We start from the raw sequence: 14,760 nt of genomic DNA, 5'->3' as shown, positions 1-14,760 counted from the left end.
CCATTGCACAGAGGAGGTAAGTATAACATATTTATTATTTTAATAGAAATAACCTGAAGGTTTGCAATCAAATTATTGTCATTAAAGATATTTTTAGTGGACTGAGCCCAAATGAACTATATTATTTACAAAACAATGTGACCTGTGGATGTGTTGTAATGGATTGTTGTAGCATTAGCTGAATACAGTACGTTTTTCTAAGTTGCGGAAGCAGTAAGGGAAACTTACCATCTGTTGCTGAATATAAAGAGAGCCAGGCTTAATGCTTTTCCACTATTCACTAGAAGCCTTGCATTTTTATTTATGAATACAAGGCTTCCACTTATTGGTTGAGGTAAAAGTCAAGATATCATCCAATCAGAGGAAACCTTGTATTCATTGATAAAATATAAGGTTTCTACTGAATGGTAGAAAAGCACTAAGTCCAACTTTCTTTCAATCTTGCAGCAGATTGGAAGTCGTCTGTAGTGCTGCCGTAACACATCCCTGTTTGTTGTATGTATTTAATGCTAATACAGTCTATTACAGCACACCCAACAGCCACATGGTTCTGTAATAGAAATCATTTTTTTGGTCTAGTGTGGCACAAACAAATATAAAACATAACAAAACATATGGAATTGTACTTTACTAACAAGTGCTGACTAGAGCAAACACATTTGTAAACTCACTTTTAAGTGTAAAGCCCCGTACACACGTACCAATTGTCGGCCGTAAATATTCGGCCGACGACCGATCGGCCGATTGTAGGCTTGTTAGTATGATGCTTCCGACAGCCGACAGCGCATTTTCGGCCGAACAGAATCTGTCGTGCAGGCATTAAAATTTTTGTTGGCCAACACCAGAACGGCCGATTGTTCGCCAGTCAGTACAGATTTCGGCCGACAGACAGCAGATTAGCAAGACTGGGCATGCTCAGAAAATAAAAAAGACACGGAAAGTTAACCATCACATGACATCACTTCTGCAGTCGGCTGTTGTTGGCCGACAATATTCGTGTGCAGTCTTTTGCAGTTTTCAACAGACACGACAGCCCTAGACAAAAGACGGCCGATCATTCGGCCGACGATCAGTACGTGTGTACGGGGCTTTAGGTTACAAAGCATAGAAAGGTACAGCTTGATTATACCCAACATTACATTTGGTTTGAAACATGTTCATACATTTCAAGAAAATGTACTCTCCCTTACTTACAATATATGTTTGCATAATCTCAAATATAGTTTTATGTACATATTTTATTAATTGCTACTTGTGTTTTGTGTACAGCTCCAGAAATGTTTTACCCAAGAGAACAAATTTGTTATAATTTTGGCGTTGACTGGTGGTCTTTAGGAGTTACTGCATATGAGCTTCTAAGAGGCAGGGTGAGTTCATAAGACTTTTGTGTGATCTTTTGTGCTTTTGTTATTAACATTTACTATTTGTAATCAGTCTAAACTTAAAAACATAATTTGAAGGCATGGAACTGCAAGGACAAATTCATGGCGGTCATGGTACTGGAGACCATATGGAAAGTCAGGGGGACATAGCAGTGCTTCTGACTTTTTCTCACTGTACCAAAAATTTTCCTTGTTACTGTTATCTCTGTCTCTACTGGAGAGTTTTCATCTCACTTTCTGGCTGGGGGGCCACTAAGGAATTAATGGAAATCACTCCAACAGAAATATCTAGTAGTAGTTGATCACATTTAACGGAAATTGTTCTGAAATGTTGAAGATGTTTTGTAGCTTCTTCTAAGACACTTCTTCTGTTCTGAGTGTAAGGAAAATACCTCAGTCTTTATATGCACACAGTTATTCCTGACTCCTTGATCCATCACAATAAAAGGGTAAATGCTATTGTCTAAGAACAGTGTGGGAGGTGTAAATATTTTGGAACTACCCTGTTTTAATAACATAACCTCAACCTTGGTGTCGAGTAGGCTTCATAGGTGTTAGTTCTGGCTGAAGGTGTGAATTGTTGTCAAAACACCAGGGTAGAGGCATTTAGACAGCAATTCATACAGTAGCAGTAAAAACCTGGCAGAAGTATCTTCCAAGTTCTGCCCATTACTAAAATTCATTTAACTAAATCATCTGTTATAGTATTGTTGGTAGTTTTTCTTTTGGTAGCAACTTAGTTATTGTTTTAAGATTGATTTAAATGATATGCACATCCATTGTTTATTGCATGTTGGCTGGGGATCCCAATACTGCCTCTCTCCCACTGCGCAGTGTCATCCTATCTGTGTGTTATCAGCCAAAACCAGATTAAATTATAAAAAATATTTCAGGAGCTTCCATCGTCTACTTTCCAATGGGTCCGAAAGATGGCCAGGAAAGAAGCAGTCATTTGCTGCCTTTGCACAAACAACCAAACCAGGGCCTCTGTCTGCACACACAACCTTCCCTTGGCCACAGTTAATAAGAAGAAGATAGAAGCTCATAAAATGTATGCATTTGTTTAGTTCCTGACATTCGTATGGCTAATTTACATTTCATTCTATTTAAATTAATCAAATTTCCAAACAATTCCTGTAGCATTGTAGCAGTCATTTTCTTGTATGTGCCCAGAATGAAATCTACCCCTGCTTTCACTAAAAGCTTAGAAGTATAGTCAGTCATAGCCAAATACCGTAATTTATGTAAAAAACTAATTTATAACCCGCGCTTATGGATACTCAAGTGAATAACTCAAATATATATAAAACTTCAAATAGGATGTGTAAAAAAAAATATATATATATAAGAAATATATATATATAAAAAATATATGTAAACAAATGTGTATATAGAGTGCAGCTGCTGCACACTAAGAAAATCTTAGAAAGGATATTAAACACAAATTTAAGCAGCGCTAGCACTCAGGTGATACGATTAAATAGCACTATGTTTTCTTCAGATTAAATAAATAAATAACACTCTAATAATAATATGTGCTCAATTGTGTGATGAAAAAATCCTCATAATAAATAGTGTTTATATAAAATAAATAACCATAATAAAAAACTCCATTATTAAATCACAATCTAGTGGTGGTAAAGTGAAGTGCTGAGATATTATATAAAAAGTCCATAAATAAATTAAGTATATAATAGTGTCCTTATGGTGATCCAAAGGTAAAGTGCTCCAGTGCTGATATACAATATAGTGCTCCAAAAGTGATAGGTGCCCCTCTCGGTTCCCCACTCACCAACTCGCCAATATTTGGAAGCCTTGATATTATTGCACATAAGCCCTTGGCACCAGGATCTTTAGACAAAATTCTCCATACGCCTTTCAATATATATACATGGGTCCGCTTCCGCATCCACCATTAAAATAGAAAAGGCCGTACATAGTGAAGTATGTATATATAGTTTAATCACGCTGCATAGCCAAAAACATACTTACAGCATAAGAACAGTGTATGGGCATGTACAACACAAAACCTTGTGGTTACGCCGCTCGGTGTGCGTTCCACGGGCAGGAAGTAGCCAACCGGAAGTGACGTGCCGCTCCGTGCGTGGCAGGAAATACGTCAACGCGTTTCGCCTTAAGTTCCGGCGTTTTCAAAGACATCATTTCCTGTTTACAAATGCCTTTTATATGGTAGGCTAACCGATCGTCATATCCGGATGTTAATTATTCTGAAAACCATTATCGGGAACGAAACAATTAAATAGAAATATGTATCGTGATTGATATATTGGCACTACCATCCGATACCTTATGATTACCTATATCATATTTTCACAATATTGGATAAATAGCGGTATGCAAGATCCGGGCTTCACTTCCTGTTTACATCATAATATTATACATTAAAACATATTTTATTGCGCATATTAAACTTATTAAAATCATACAAACATTAAACATATACATCACGACTTGTTTGAATTATTTAAATTATTATTAAAATATTATAAACTGCATAGTTATGTGGAAATTTATTATAGATAGATAGGGAAGAAATATTATTAGGTTGATATTAGTAATATTGAACATTAATTGTATATGATTAAAACTTTAAAACTTATTAATATTCTTTTGCTGATAATATGGGATATAGAATTAAATTTAAATCACTTAAAATTTATTTTTTTTTATTCAAATTCTAAAACAATTTAATTAATATTTTATTATGTGTGAATTAAATATTTTAAAAGGTATTAAAACCTGGCGTATATTAAGAGGGAGGATTATTATTTATTTAGCATGTAGGATAGGGGAGGGAGGGTAATGAGGGACCATGAATGTAAAGAGATTAGCAAGAACTTTTAAATTACCAGTTAGATAAAAAATAGTTTACATCAACATCCACGTTTAACTCTTTTGGTTTTAATGTCTCTAAACGATGGATCCATTGTGTCTCATTCTGTGAGACAGCTTTTTTGAGGTTGCCACCTCTCCAATGGGGCTCAATTTTATCAATACCACAAAAGGTTAAGAAAGCAGAGTTGCTCTGGTGTACTAACTTAAAATGATGAGAGAGGCTGTGATTTTTAAAACCCTTTCTTATGTTTAAAACGTGTTCTTTGAGTCTTACTCTCAATTCCCTAGTGGTCCTCCCCACGTATTGCAACCCACAGGGACATGAAAGAAGGTAGGTTACGTGGGTGGATGCACAGGTGATGAATTTATTTATTTGGTAGGTTTTGCCATTGTGGAAAGATTTAAAATCACTACTTTTCCTTTTCCTATACCTAGATGTCCTACAGATCATACACCTACCACAGCTAAAAAAAAAACACCTGATCCCAGAACGTACATGTTTTGGTAGGGGGGTTAATGTATAATTATATAAAAGATATAGAGGTAGAGGAGAATGACATTCTAGTGGGAGTAGATGTCAATTCCCTCTACACTAACATTAAGCAAAAACATGCCCTAAGAGCGGCCAAATGGGCTTTAGACCAAACAGAAATCAAAACAAAGCAAAAAGAATTTTTATTACAAGGATTGGATCTCGCAATGAGCCACAACTTTTTTTGGCATGAGAAAAAGTTTTTTAGACAAAAAAAGGGAGTGGCTATGGGAGCCAAATATGCCCCTTCCATAGCTAACATTTTTATGCGTAAATGGGAAAGTGAACAGATTTTTAAAAACAGACCAAAAGAACTTATCACATACAAGAGATACATAGACGATATTTTTATTGTATGGAGAGGTACACAGGATTCGTTGGATCGTTTTTTAGCATATATGAACAGTAATCAGTATGACATCTCTTTTTCCCACATGTATAATATTAATGATATTAATTTCTTAGATTTGTGTATTTTTAAGAATTTTAACAGGCTTTTTACAAAAACTTATTTTAAAGAAGTCGATGCCAATGGCTATATTCCCGTGGGCAGTTGCCACCATCCCAGATGGCTAAATACAATTCCAAACAGCCAGTTAATGAGAATAAGGAGGAATTGTAACAGAGAAAGTGATTATGATACACAAGCTGATATAATCATAAAAAAATTCCAAGAAAAAGGATATAAAAAAAGAGATCTTCTAACAGTCAAGAATAAGGTCAGAAATATTGAACGTAAAGATCTATTCAGTAAAAAGGATAAGAAAAAAGAAAAGGATTTTAGTCTGGCCTTCCTAACAAGTTTTTCAAGACAGCACTCTCAAATTGAAAGAATTTTTAAAAAGCACTGGCACCTTCTGTTAAAAGATAATGTTTTAAAGGCTCTTTTACCCCCCAAACCCCAGTTCATCTACACCAAACCAAAGACCCTGAGGTTACAGTTAGCTCATAATGTGATTAACCCCCCTACCAAAACATGTACGTTCTGGGATCAGGTGGGTTTTTTTAGCTGTGGTAGGTGTATGATCTGTAGGACATCTAGGTATAGGAAAAGGAAAAGTAGTGATTTTAAATCTTTCCACAATGGCAAAACCTACCAAATAAATAAATTCATCACCTGTGCATCCACCCACGTAACCTACCTTCTTTCATGTCCCTGTGGGTTGCAATACGTGGGGAGGACCACTAGGGAATTGAGAGTAAGACTCAGAGAACACGTTTTAAACATAAGAAAGTGTTTTAAAAATCACAGCCTCTCTCATCATTTTAAGTTAGTACACCAGAGCAACCCTGCTTTCTTAACCTTTTGTGGTATTGATAAAATTGAGCCCCATTGGAGAGGTGGCAACCTCAAAAAAGCTGTCTCACAGAATGAGACACAATGGATCCATCGTTTAGAGACATTAAAACCAAAAGGGTTAAACGTGGATGTTGATGTAAACTATTTTTTATCTAACTGGTAATTTAAAAGTTCTTGCTAATCTCTTTACATTCATGGTCCCTCATTACCCTCCCTCCCCTATCCTACATGCTAAATAAATAATAATCCTCCCTCTTAATATACACCAGGTTTTAATACCTTTTAAAATATTTAATTCACACATAATAAAATATTAATTAAATTGTTTTAGAATTTGAATAAAAAAAAATAAATTTTAAGTGATTTAAATTTAATTCTATATCCCATATTATCAGCAAAAGAATATTAATAAGTTTTAAAGTTTTAATCATATACAATTAATGTTAAATATTACTAATATCAACCTAATAATATTTCTTCCCTATCTATCTATAATAAATTTCCACATAACTATGCAGTTTATAATATTTTAATAATAATTTAAATAATTCAAACAAGTCGTGATGTATATGTTTAATGTTTCTATGATTTTAATAAGTTTAATATGTGCAATAAAATATGTTTTAATGTATAATATTATGATGTAAACAGGAAGTGAAGCCCATATCTTGCATACCGCTATTTATCCAATATTGTGAAAATATGATATAGGTAATCATAAGGTATCGGATGGTAGTGCCAATATATCAATCACGATACATATTTCTATTTAATTGTTTCGTTCCCGATAATGGTTTTCAGAATAATTAACATCCGGATATGACGATCGGTTAGCCTACCATATAAAAGGCATTTGTAAACAGGAAATGATGTCTTTGAAAACGCCGGAACTTAAGGCGAAACGCGTTGACGTATTTCCTGCCACGCACGGAGCGGCACGTCACTTCCGGTCGGCTACTTCCTGCCCGTGGAACGCACGCCGAGCGGCGTAACCACGAGGTTTTGTGTTGTACATGCCCATACACTGTTCTTATGCTGTAAGTATGTTTTTGGCTATGCAGCGTGATTAAACTATATATACATACTTCACTATGTACGGCCTTTTCTATTTTAATGGTGGATGCGGAAGCGGACCCATGTATATATATTGAAAGGCGTATGGAGAATCTTGTCTAAAGATCCTGGAGCCAAGGGCTTATGTGCAATAATATCAAGGCTTCCAAATATTGGCGAGTTGGTGAGTGGGGAACCGAGAGGGGCACCTATCACTTTTGGAGCACTATATTGTATATCAGCACTGGAGCACTTTACCTTTGGATAACCATAAGGACACTATTATATACTTAATTTATTTATGGACTTTTTATATAATATCTCAGCACTTCACTTTACCAACACTAGATTGTGATTTAATAATGGAGTTTTTTATTATGGTTATTTATTTTATATAAACACTATTTATTATGAGTATTTTTTCATCACACAATTGAGCACATATTATTATTAGAGTGTTATTTATTTATTTAATCTGAAGAAAACATAGTGCTATTTAATCATATCACAGTAATTTATGGCTTTTATTCTGTTCTTTGTGAAATAAAAAAAATGTTTTTGTGTAATCCTTATTTTCCAGAGACCTTTTCACATACATTCAAGCAGTGCAGCGACAGACATTGTCCATGTGTTTCATACAGCAACTGTTACCTATCCACCTGCTTGGTCTCAGGAAATAGTTTCAATACTGCACAAGGTAAGCTGTAATTGCATTGTATCATTCAATCATGGTGACATTTGCTTGTTTGGTGGAGGACCACCAGGGAACTTCTTCCCAAGAGGAAAGTTGAGGATGTTTTCTGAAACTAGACCCAACAAAGGGTTGACCAGAAAGGTTACTTTGCTTATATCTTTCTCTGTAGAATTCAATCCCTTTTCCTAAAACATCTCCCTATGCACTGCCATAAAACCCTCTTGGCATTCGACCAAGCCCAACTTTGTACAGAATGTGTACTTGTCTTCAATGACCTTCAATTAAGTGGCCATCATTGTCAACAGCAAGCTCATTTTATGATGGCACCCAATCATAGTAAACTTTTGCAACAGTCATACCTCATGCCAACAGATACTCAAAAATTTAAGAAGGATCTTCAGCCACCACCTTTCAAAGCATCTACATAAACTCATTATGCAGTTAAATATATCTTTTTTTTACTTACTCCAGTGTTTTTAATATGTTTTTATTGGGTCTTCTGTGGTTCTGTTTTGCCATATTTATAATATGGCAGTGGTTAAAGCAGAGTTCCACCTAAAAAAAAAAAAAAAACATAAAAATACCCCCGGGACAGTCAGGGCTAGTGCATTCCACAATGGATAGCCTCTGAACTGTCCCGGGTTGCATTTATCTGCAAGAAGAAATACTTACCTTGAAAATGTCTTCTCCAGCGCTGCCATCTCAGGTGTGGGCAGCTTGAAGCCAGCGCGATCCTCTTCTGCGTCCTCTTCCGTCCTCTTCAGTCCCACGATGCACTGCGCCAGCCCCGCCGTCACTTCCGGGGCTGCAGCGTCATCCCTGCACAGCTTCTGGGCATGCCCAGAAGGTGTTTAGCAAGGTATGACGGCGCCTGCACCGGAACTGACGTCGGGGCTGGTGCAGGCGCATTGATTCCTGGGAGCGATGACGTTCAGCTCCCAGGAATCATTGCAAACCAGGAAGTGATGAATCGCTGTGGCCGCCGAGGGGAGGAAGAGGAAGGTAAGTATATTATCTTCTAAACAAGGTAAGTAAAAAAAAAAAAAAAAAATTGTGATTATCCATTTGTTTTGCAGGTGACCTGGAGCAAGAAGATAGACCAAACTTTGATTTTGGGGTGAAACTCCACTTTAAACAATCAATTTTACCTAAATAAAAGTGACGAAATTGGAATTCTACCTTTTAACAGGGTTATCATATCAAAAAGGTTATTTTATTGTCATATTGTTTCTCAATAAGATGTTGCCATACATCTCCTCCTAAATAACAGTGCAAATATATTTATTATTTTTACTGGTTATTTTTCTTGGATGCATTAGAAGATCTAGTGGCTGTCGTTGCATGCATTCACCATCTGTCATCACTGCAGCAGTCATGCTGACCTCCCATTGTTAAGTTTACTGCAAATTTCAGTTAATATTTCCAGCATCTTATTTCCTCAGCTATTTTCCTAGTGGCTTTACAGTGGCTTTTCCCCAGCTGTGTAATTCACATAATCACAAAACAGATTATTTAGGACAATTACCTGGGGAGTCTGGAACATTTCCTTATCCCTACGGTCTTTTTCTGTATCGTTAACATCAAAGGCTGAGACTTTATGCGTTTACATTCTACAAATACTGTTATTCTAAAAAAAAAAAAAACAGGAATAACTCTAAAAAAAAAAAAACACTGCAGGAAAACAGCAGTTTTAAGCAGGTGAGATTATCCATTTTCATTTTTTAATTAAACATATTGTACTTTGCAGCAAAAGAGCTATTTACAAATATGAGATATGTGTATTGTAATGCTGGAATAATTCTGTATACACTGCTCAAAAAAAATTGAAGGAACACTTTGAAAACACATCGGATTTCAATGGGGAAAAATGTCATGCTGGATATCTATACTGATATGTACTGGGTAATGTGTTAGAAACAAAAGGATGCCACATTGTTTGATGGAAATGAAAATTATCAACCTACAGAGGGCTGAATTCAAAGGCACCCTGAAAATCAAAGTGAAAAAATGATGCAGCAGGCTGGTCCATTTTGCTAAAATTTCATTGCAACATTTAAAAATGGTACTCAGTAGTTTGTATGGCCCCCATGAGCTTGTATGCATGCCTGACAATGTTGGGGCATGCTCCTAATGAGACGACAGATGGTGTCCTGGGGTATTTCCTCTCAGATCTGTACCAGGGCATCAATGAGCTCCTGAACAGACTGAGGTGAAACCTGGCTGTGGCGAGTAGACCGACAGATAATTTACATTTAGGTCAGGCAAGCGTGGGGGCCATTCAATGGTATCAAATCCTTCATTCTCCGGGAACTGGCTGCATACTTTCACCACATTAGGTCGGGCATTGTCGTGCACCAGGAGGAACCCAGGACCCACTGCGCCAGCATAGGGTCTGACAATGGGTCCACTATTCCATGCTGTCAGATGTGCTCAGGGTGAACCTGCTCTCATCTGTGAAAAGCACAGGGCACCAGTGGCAGACCCTCCATCTCTGGTGTTCAATGGCAAATGCCAATCGAGCTTCACGGTGCTGGGCAGTGAGCACAAGGCCCACTAGAGGATGTCAGGCCCTCAGGCCACCCTCAAGAAGACAGTTTCTGATTGTTTGGTCAGAGACATTCACACCAGTGGCCTGCTGGAGGTAATTTTGTAGGGCTCTGGCAGTGCTCATACTGCTCCTCCTTGCACAAAGGAGCAGATACTGGTACTGCTGATAGGTTAAGGACCTTCTACGGCCCTGTCCCCGCTTGTCACCTGGAATCTCCTCCATGCTCTTGAGACTGTGCTGAACACAGCAAACCTTCTGGCAATGGCATTAATTGATGTGCCATCCTGGAGGAGTTGGACTGCCTGTGCAACCTCTATAGGGTCCAGATATCGCCTCATGCTACCAGAAGTGACACTGACCCTAGCCAAATGCAAAACTAGTAAAAAACAGTCAGAAAAGATAAGTAGGGGGAAAAAATGGCAGTGGCCTCCACCTATAAAACCATTTCTGTTTTGGAGGTTGTCTCATTGTTACCTATCTAGTGCACCTGTTGTTAATTTCATTAACACCAAAGCAGCTGAAACCCTTTGCTACTTAACTGACCAGATAAATATCCCCGGAGTTTAATTGATTTGATGACATACTCTGATAAAAAAAAGTGTTCCTTTAATTTTTTGAGCTGTGTATAAAACTTCTATCTGACTTCCGGTTCCGGCGCCGAATGCTGTTGCCGCATCCCTCCTCGGCTCCCACGGTAGGACACAAAGACTGTTTACAAAACCCCCCAATTGCCTCCCCCGGGCCAAAAGCCATCTCACGCACCTCCGGGCGACCCCCCTGGCGTCCCTGAAATTCCGCCTTATGGATAAATATTTGGAGAAAGGCGGCCCGCGCGCTCCGCCGGGTCCACCGCAAATCAAGGCCCGGTCTCAGCCCTCACCGCTGGAGAGGCGGATGCCTCTCAAATGGACACTGCAGCTCCCCCGGCTTCCATGGTGCCCTCTCTAGGGGACCCTCAATCAGACCGCATTGCACAGGCAGTAGTGGCTCTCCTCTCCCCCACTATAACTGCAGCAGTGCAGACTGCGGTTGCAGCAGGAATGCAGGACATAAAAAAACAGCTTACAGAGCATTCCCACTGGCTGCAAGAAGTGGAGAATCGGGTAGTCAGTGTGGAAGAGGAAATATACAGCTCCCACAGCTTTGAACAAACACAGGATAAAACCAATCAATTTCTATTACAAAAAGTGGAGGACCTTGAAAATAGAGCACGCAGAAGTAACCTCCGATTTATAGGGATACCGGAATCTATGCCCCCATCCGCCATTCCCGACCTGTGCTCCAAAAGAATTCCAGAGGCCCTGGGTATACCAGGCATCTGCGTAGTTGAACGGGCTCACCATATGGGGATCCATTCTTCCGAGTGATCTACTAAAGAGTCTCCTAAACGACAGAAGTATTCTGAAGCGGTTAGCGGAGGTCGCTCTCATCCTCATCGCTAACAAGCCTCTGCCGCTAGACAATTGACTTTCCTCTTACTAGGGTACTACGAAGACACGTGAAGTATTACACCTTTATGTCTTTGCTTTTTTTGTCTCATGTTGGTACCCCGGTCTACCCATGAGGCCTACGCCTCTGGTTTGCTTTTATCGCACCGTTGCGTCACTCTAATCTACAGTTTTGAATTATGTTGTTATCCTTATAGGCCAGATCCTGTATCCTGTTAGTGAATATGCTGGCACTGGGGAGGACTAGGGCGATTTTTATCGTGGGCCTTTGGTACAAGCCCCACTCCCCACCCCGCGGCGATTTAGGCAGATGTATCTCCAGGCCAGCCTGCGTCTGTGCCAAGTGCTACGCCGCCTATCACAGTTACAGCATTCGGAAAAAAGTGAGGTCCACAAAGTTTTTTCCAGTTTCTTCTGTATGTTTCCTTTATTAGATTTATTTTTTTTCTGCCCTGGGTTGCTACCCCCCCCCCCCCACCCTCCATACTGATTCCACGGTTGGAATCCGTTTACACTTGGTTTCACAACCTGACTAATTTCCGACACTTACCTACAGCACCTACGCTTTCACCATTACACCTCCCTGCCGTCCCTAAATATGCTATGCTGCCATTCCTTGCACCACACCCCTGCCCTCCTGACCCTCCATGAAGATTCTTTATTGGAATGTCAGGGGTCTACGGTCCCCCATTAAACGGATGAAGATCTTAAGGCATCTTAGGAGGCTTAAGGCTGACATTGTCCTAATTCAGGAATCCCATCTGTCCTTAGCAGACTTCTCCCGTACGAAAAAACTGTGGGTGGGTACGGTAGTTGGATCGGCGGCGTTGGGGCGTAAAGCCAGAGTCCTGATCCTGATTCATAAGAGACTATCATGCGAACTAATGTCCCTCTCCTCAGACGACAGTGGTCGCTACGTTTCGGCACATTTGAAGCTGAACAATAGAGAAATACTACTGACGAATGTATATGCCCCCAACGTTCCTGATCTGTCTTTCTATAGGGACCTATTAACGCACCTACTCAAATTTCCTCACGTTACCCACCTCATCGGCGGTGACTTTAATTCCCCCATGGACCCGCTCTTAGATAAATCCCTGACAAGATCCAAAGCCACTCAAACCAACACCCCTATCCTGAACCCTTTAGTTAACGTAGTGGATTCCCTCCACCTCACGGACGTCTGGCATCTTCACCACCCCACTGACAGAGAATACACTTTTTACTCTCACCCATATAACGTGTTCACGAAAATAAATTACTTCTTCTCTTCAGCCAATGTCATCCATAGGATTGAAGACCCTGAGATACACGACATTGTTATCTGTGACCATGCCCCTATCTCCTTAATACTGGACCCTCCTTATAAACAAGCAGACTCCCATCTATGGAGATTCCCAGGGTACCTGCACAATAACTCAGACTTCCAGGCCTATTTGGCTCGGGCATGGGACGAGTATTTGGCGGCCAATATATCCCATGCCTCACAGCCCAATTTGTTCTGGGAGGCTGGTAAAGCTTTCCTACGCGGAAAAATCATATCCTACGCCTCAGCCTATAGAAAAAGTGCTTCCAAATGCTATCTTTGAGCTAGTGAACACCTGCTTTTGGCTCAACTCACATTGTTATCCGTAGACTCCCCCGTAAACAGACAGGAGTGGGCTCTTGCCAAGCAAGCCTTTGACACTTGGGCTGACAAACTAGAATCTATTAAACGGCGCACTTCTCAGCCACACTACACAAATTTGGTAACAAGGCTGGTAAATTATTGGCGAGGTTGTGCGGGGCCCCTTATAAACCCACACATATAACCTCCCTCTGAAATTCCTCGGGCATGGTGAAGTCCACTCCCCCGGGAGTGAAGTCGATTATGTGAGGTTTCTACGCATCCCTGTATTCCTCTTACCCCTTTGACGCCGGCCAGGCCCATTTTTTTCTAGACAGTGTAGTCCTCCCCAAAATATCACCAACTCAATTAGAAACACTGATACTATAAAACTTCTCGCTCCAAACAAAGCTCCCGGTCCAGATGGCCTTACAGGAGAATTTTACAAAAATGCTTTAGAGATAGTCGGACCTACCCTGCTTGAGGTCTACTCAGCCATCTGGTCCGGCGGCTCCTATCCCCCCACAGGTAATCAAGCTATAATTAAGCTTCTGGCTAAGAAAGGGAAAGACCCCTTGGAGCCGATTTCCCTTTTAAATTTGGATGTTAAAATCCTCTCCAAAATAGTTGCGTCCAGGCTTGCCCTGATTATGCCTTCCTTGATACATCCGGCACAATCCGGATTTACCAAGGGCAGATCGGCTGCCTCGAATCTTCGCAAGGTCCTATTGGCCTTGGACCAAGCTAGGATATCCTCGGAGGCAGATCTGGCGATCATTACCCTGGACGCGGAGAAAGCCTATGATAATGTGAATTTCGACTGGCTATCCATGGTACTGGCATCTTTCGGCTTCTCAGGGCCCTTTACGCACATTGTCAAAGCCATGTATGCTTCTCCTGCGGCCAGGCTCTGGGTGGCCGGGTCTCTCACCGAGGAATTCCATTTATTCAAGGGTACGAGGCAGGGCTGCCCCCTGTCCCCGCTGATCTTCAATTTGGCCTGGAACCTCTATCCAGGTACCTGTTGGAGAACGCGCCACTCCATGGTATTTTAATCGGTTCTCAAGAACTCATCTCACTTTTTGCGGATGATGTATTAATCTTTACCCGAAACCCTTCATCGGACATGCATACTATTATATCTATATTTGATAGATTTAAACTCTGCTCTGGTCTTTGGATCAACTACGCAAAAGTGAAATTCTCCCCCTGGGTAGCAGACATAAACCCATCTGTGTCTCATCCTCACCCTTCACCTTGGCATCCTCCCATATCACATACTTAGATATCAAAATAGGCAAAATCCCATCATCCATTTATACCTTGATCTACCCGCCACTC

The 14,760-nt window shown here is 40.1% G+C and overlaps 1 protein-coding gene across 3 annotated transcripts in view; it reads left to right on the top strand.

The window, feature by feature from the left end:
• STK32A (serine/threonine kinase 32A) overlaps positions 1-14,760 on the top strand; it is a 312,631-nt gene that overhangs the window by 228,874 nt on the left and 68,997 nt on the right. For all 3 annotated transcript variants that reach the window (XM_082252874.1, XM_082252876.1, XM_082252875.1), the window contains exons 8-9: positions 1,270-1,367; positions 7,704-7,820. In XM_082252874.1, the coding sequence (XP_082109000.1) occupies positions 1,270-1,367; positions 7,704-7,820 (215 nt within the window). The remainder of the gene's footprint in view (positions 1-1,269; positions 1,368-7,703; positions 7,821-14,760) is intronic.

Source organism: Pelophylax lessonae (assembly GCF_965119305.1).
Source record: "Pelophylax lessonae genome assembly, chromosome: 4".
NCBI classification, from domain to species: Eukaryota; Metazoa; Chordata; class Amphibia; order Anura; family Ranidae; genus Pelophylax; species Pelophylax lessonae.
The sequence above is the reverse complement of the archived record's forward strand: the minus strand, read 5'-3'. Positions and strand labels throughout refer to the sequence as shown.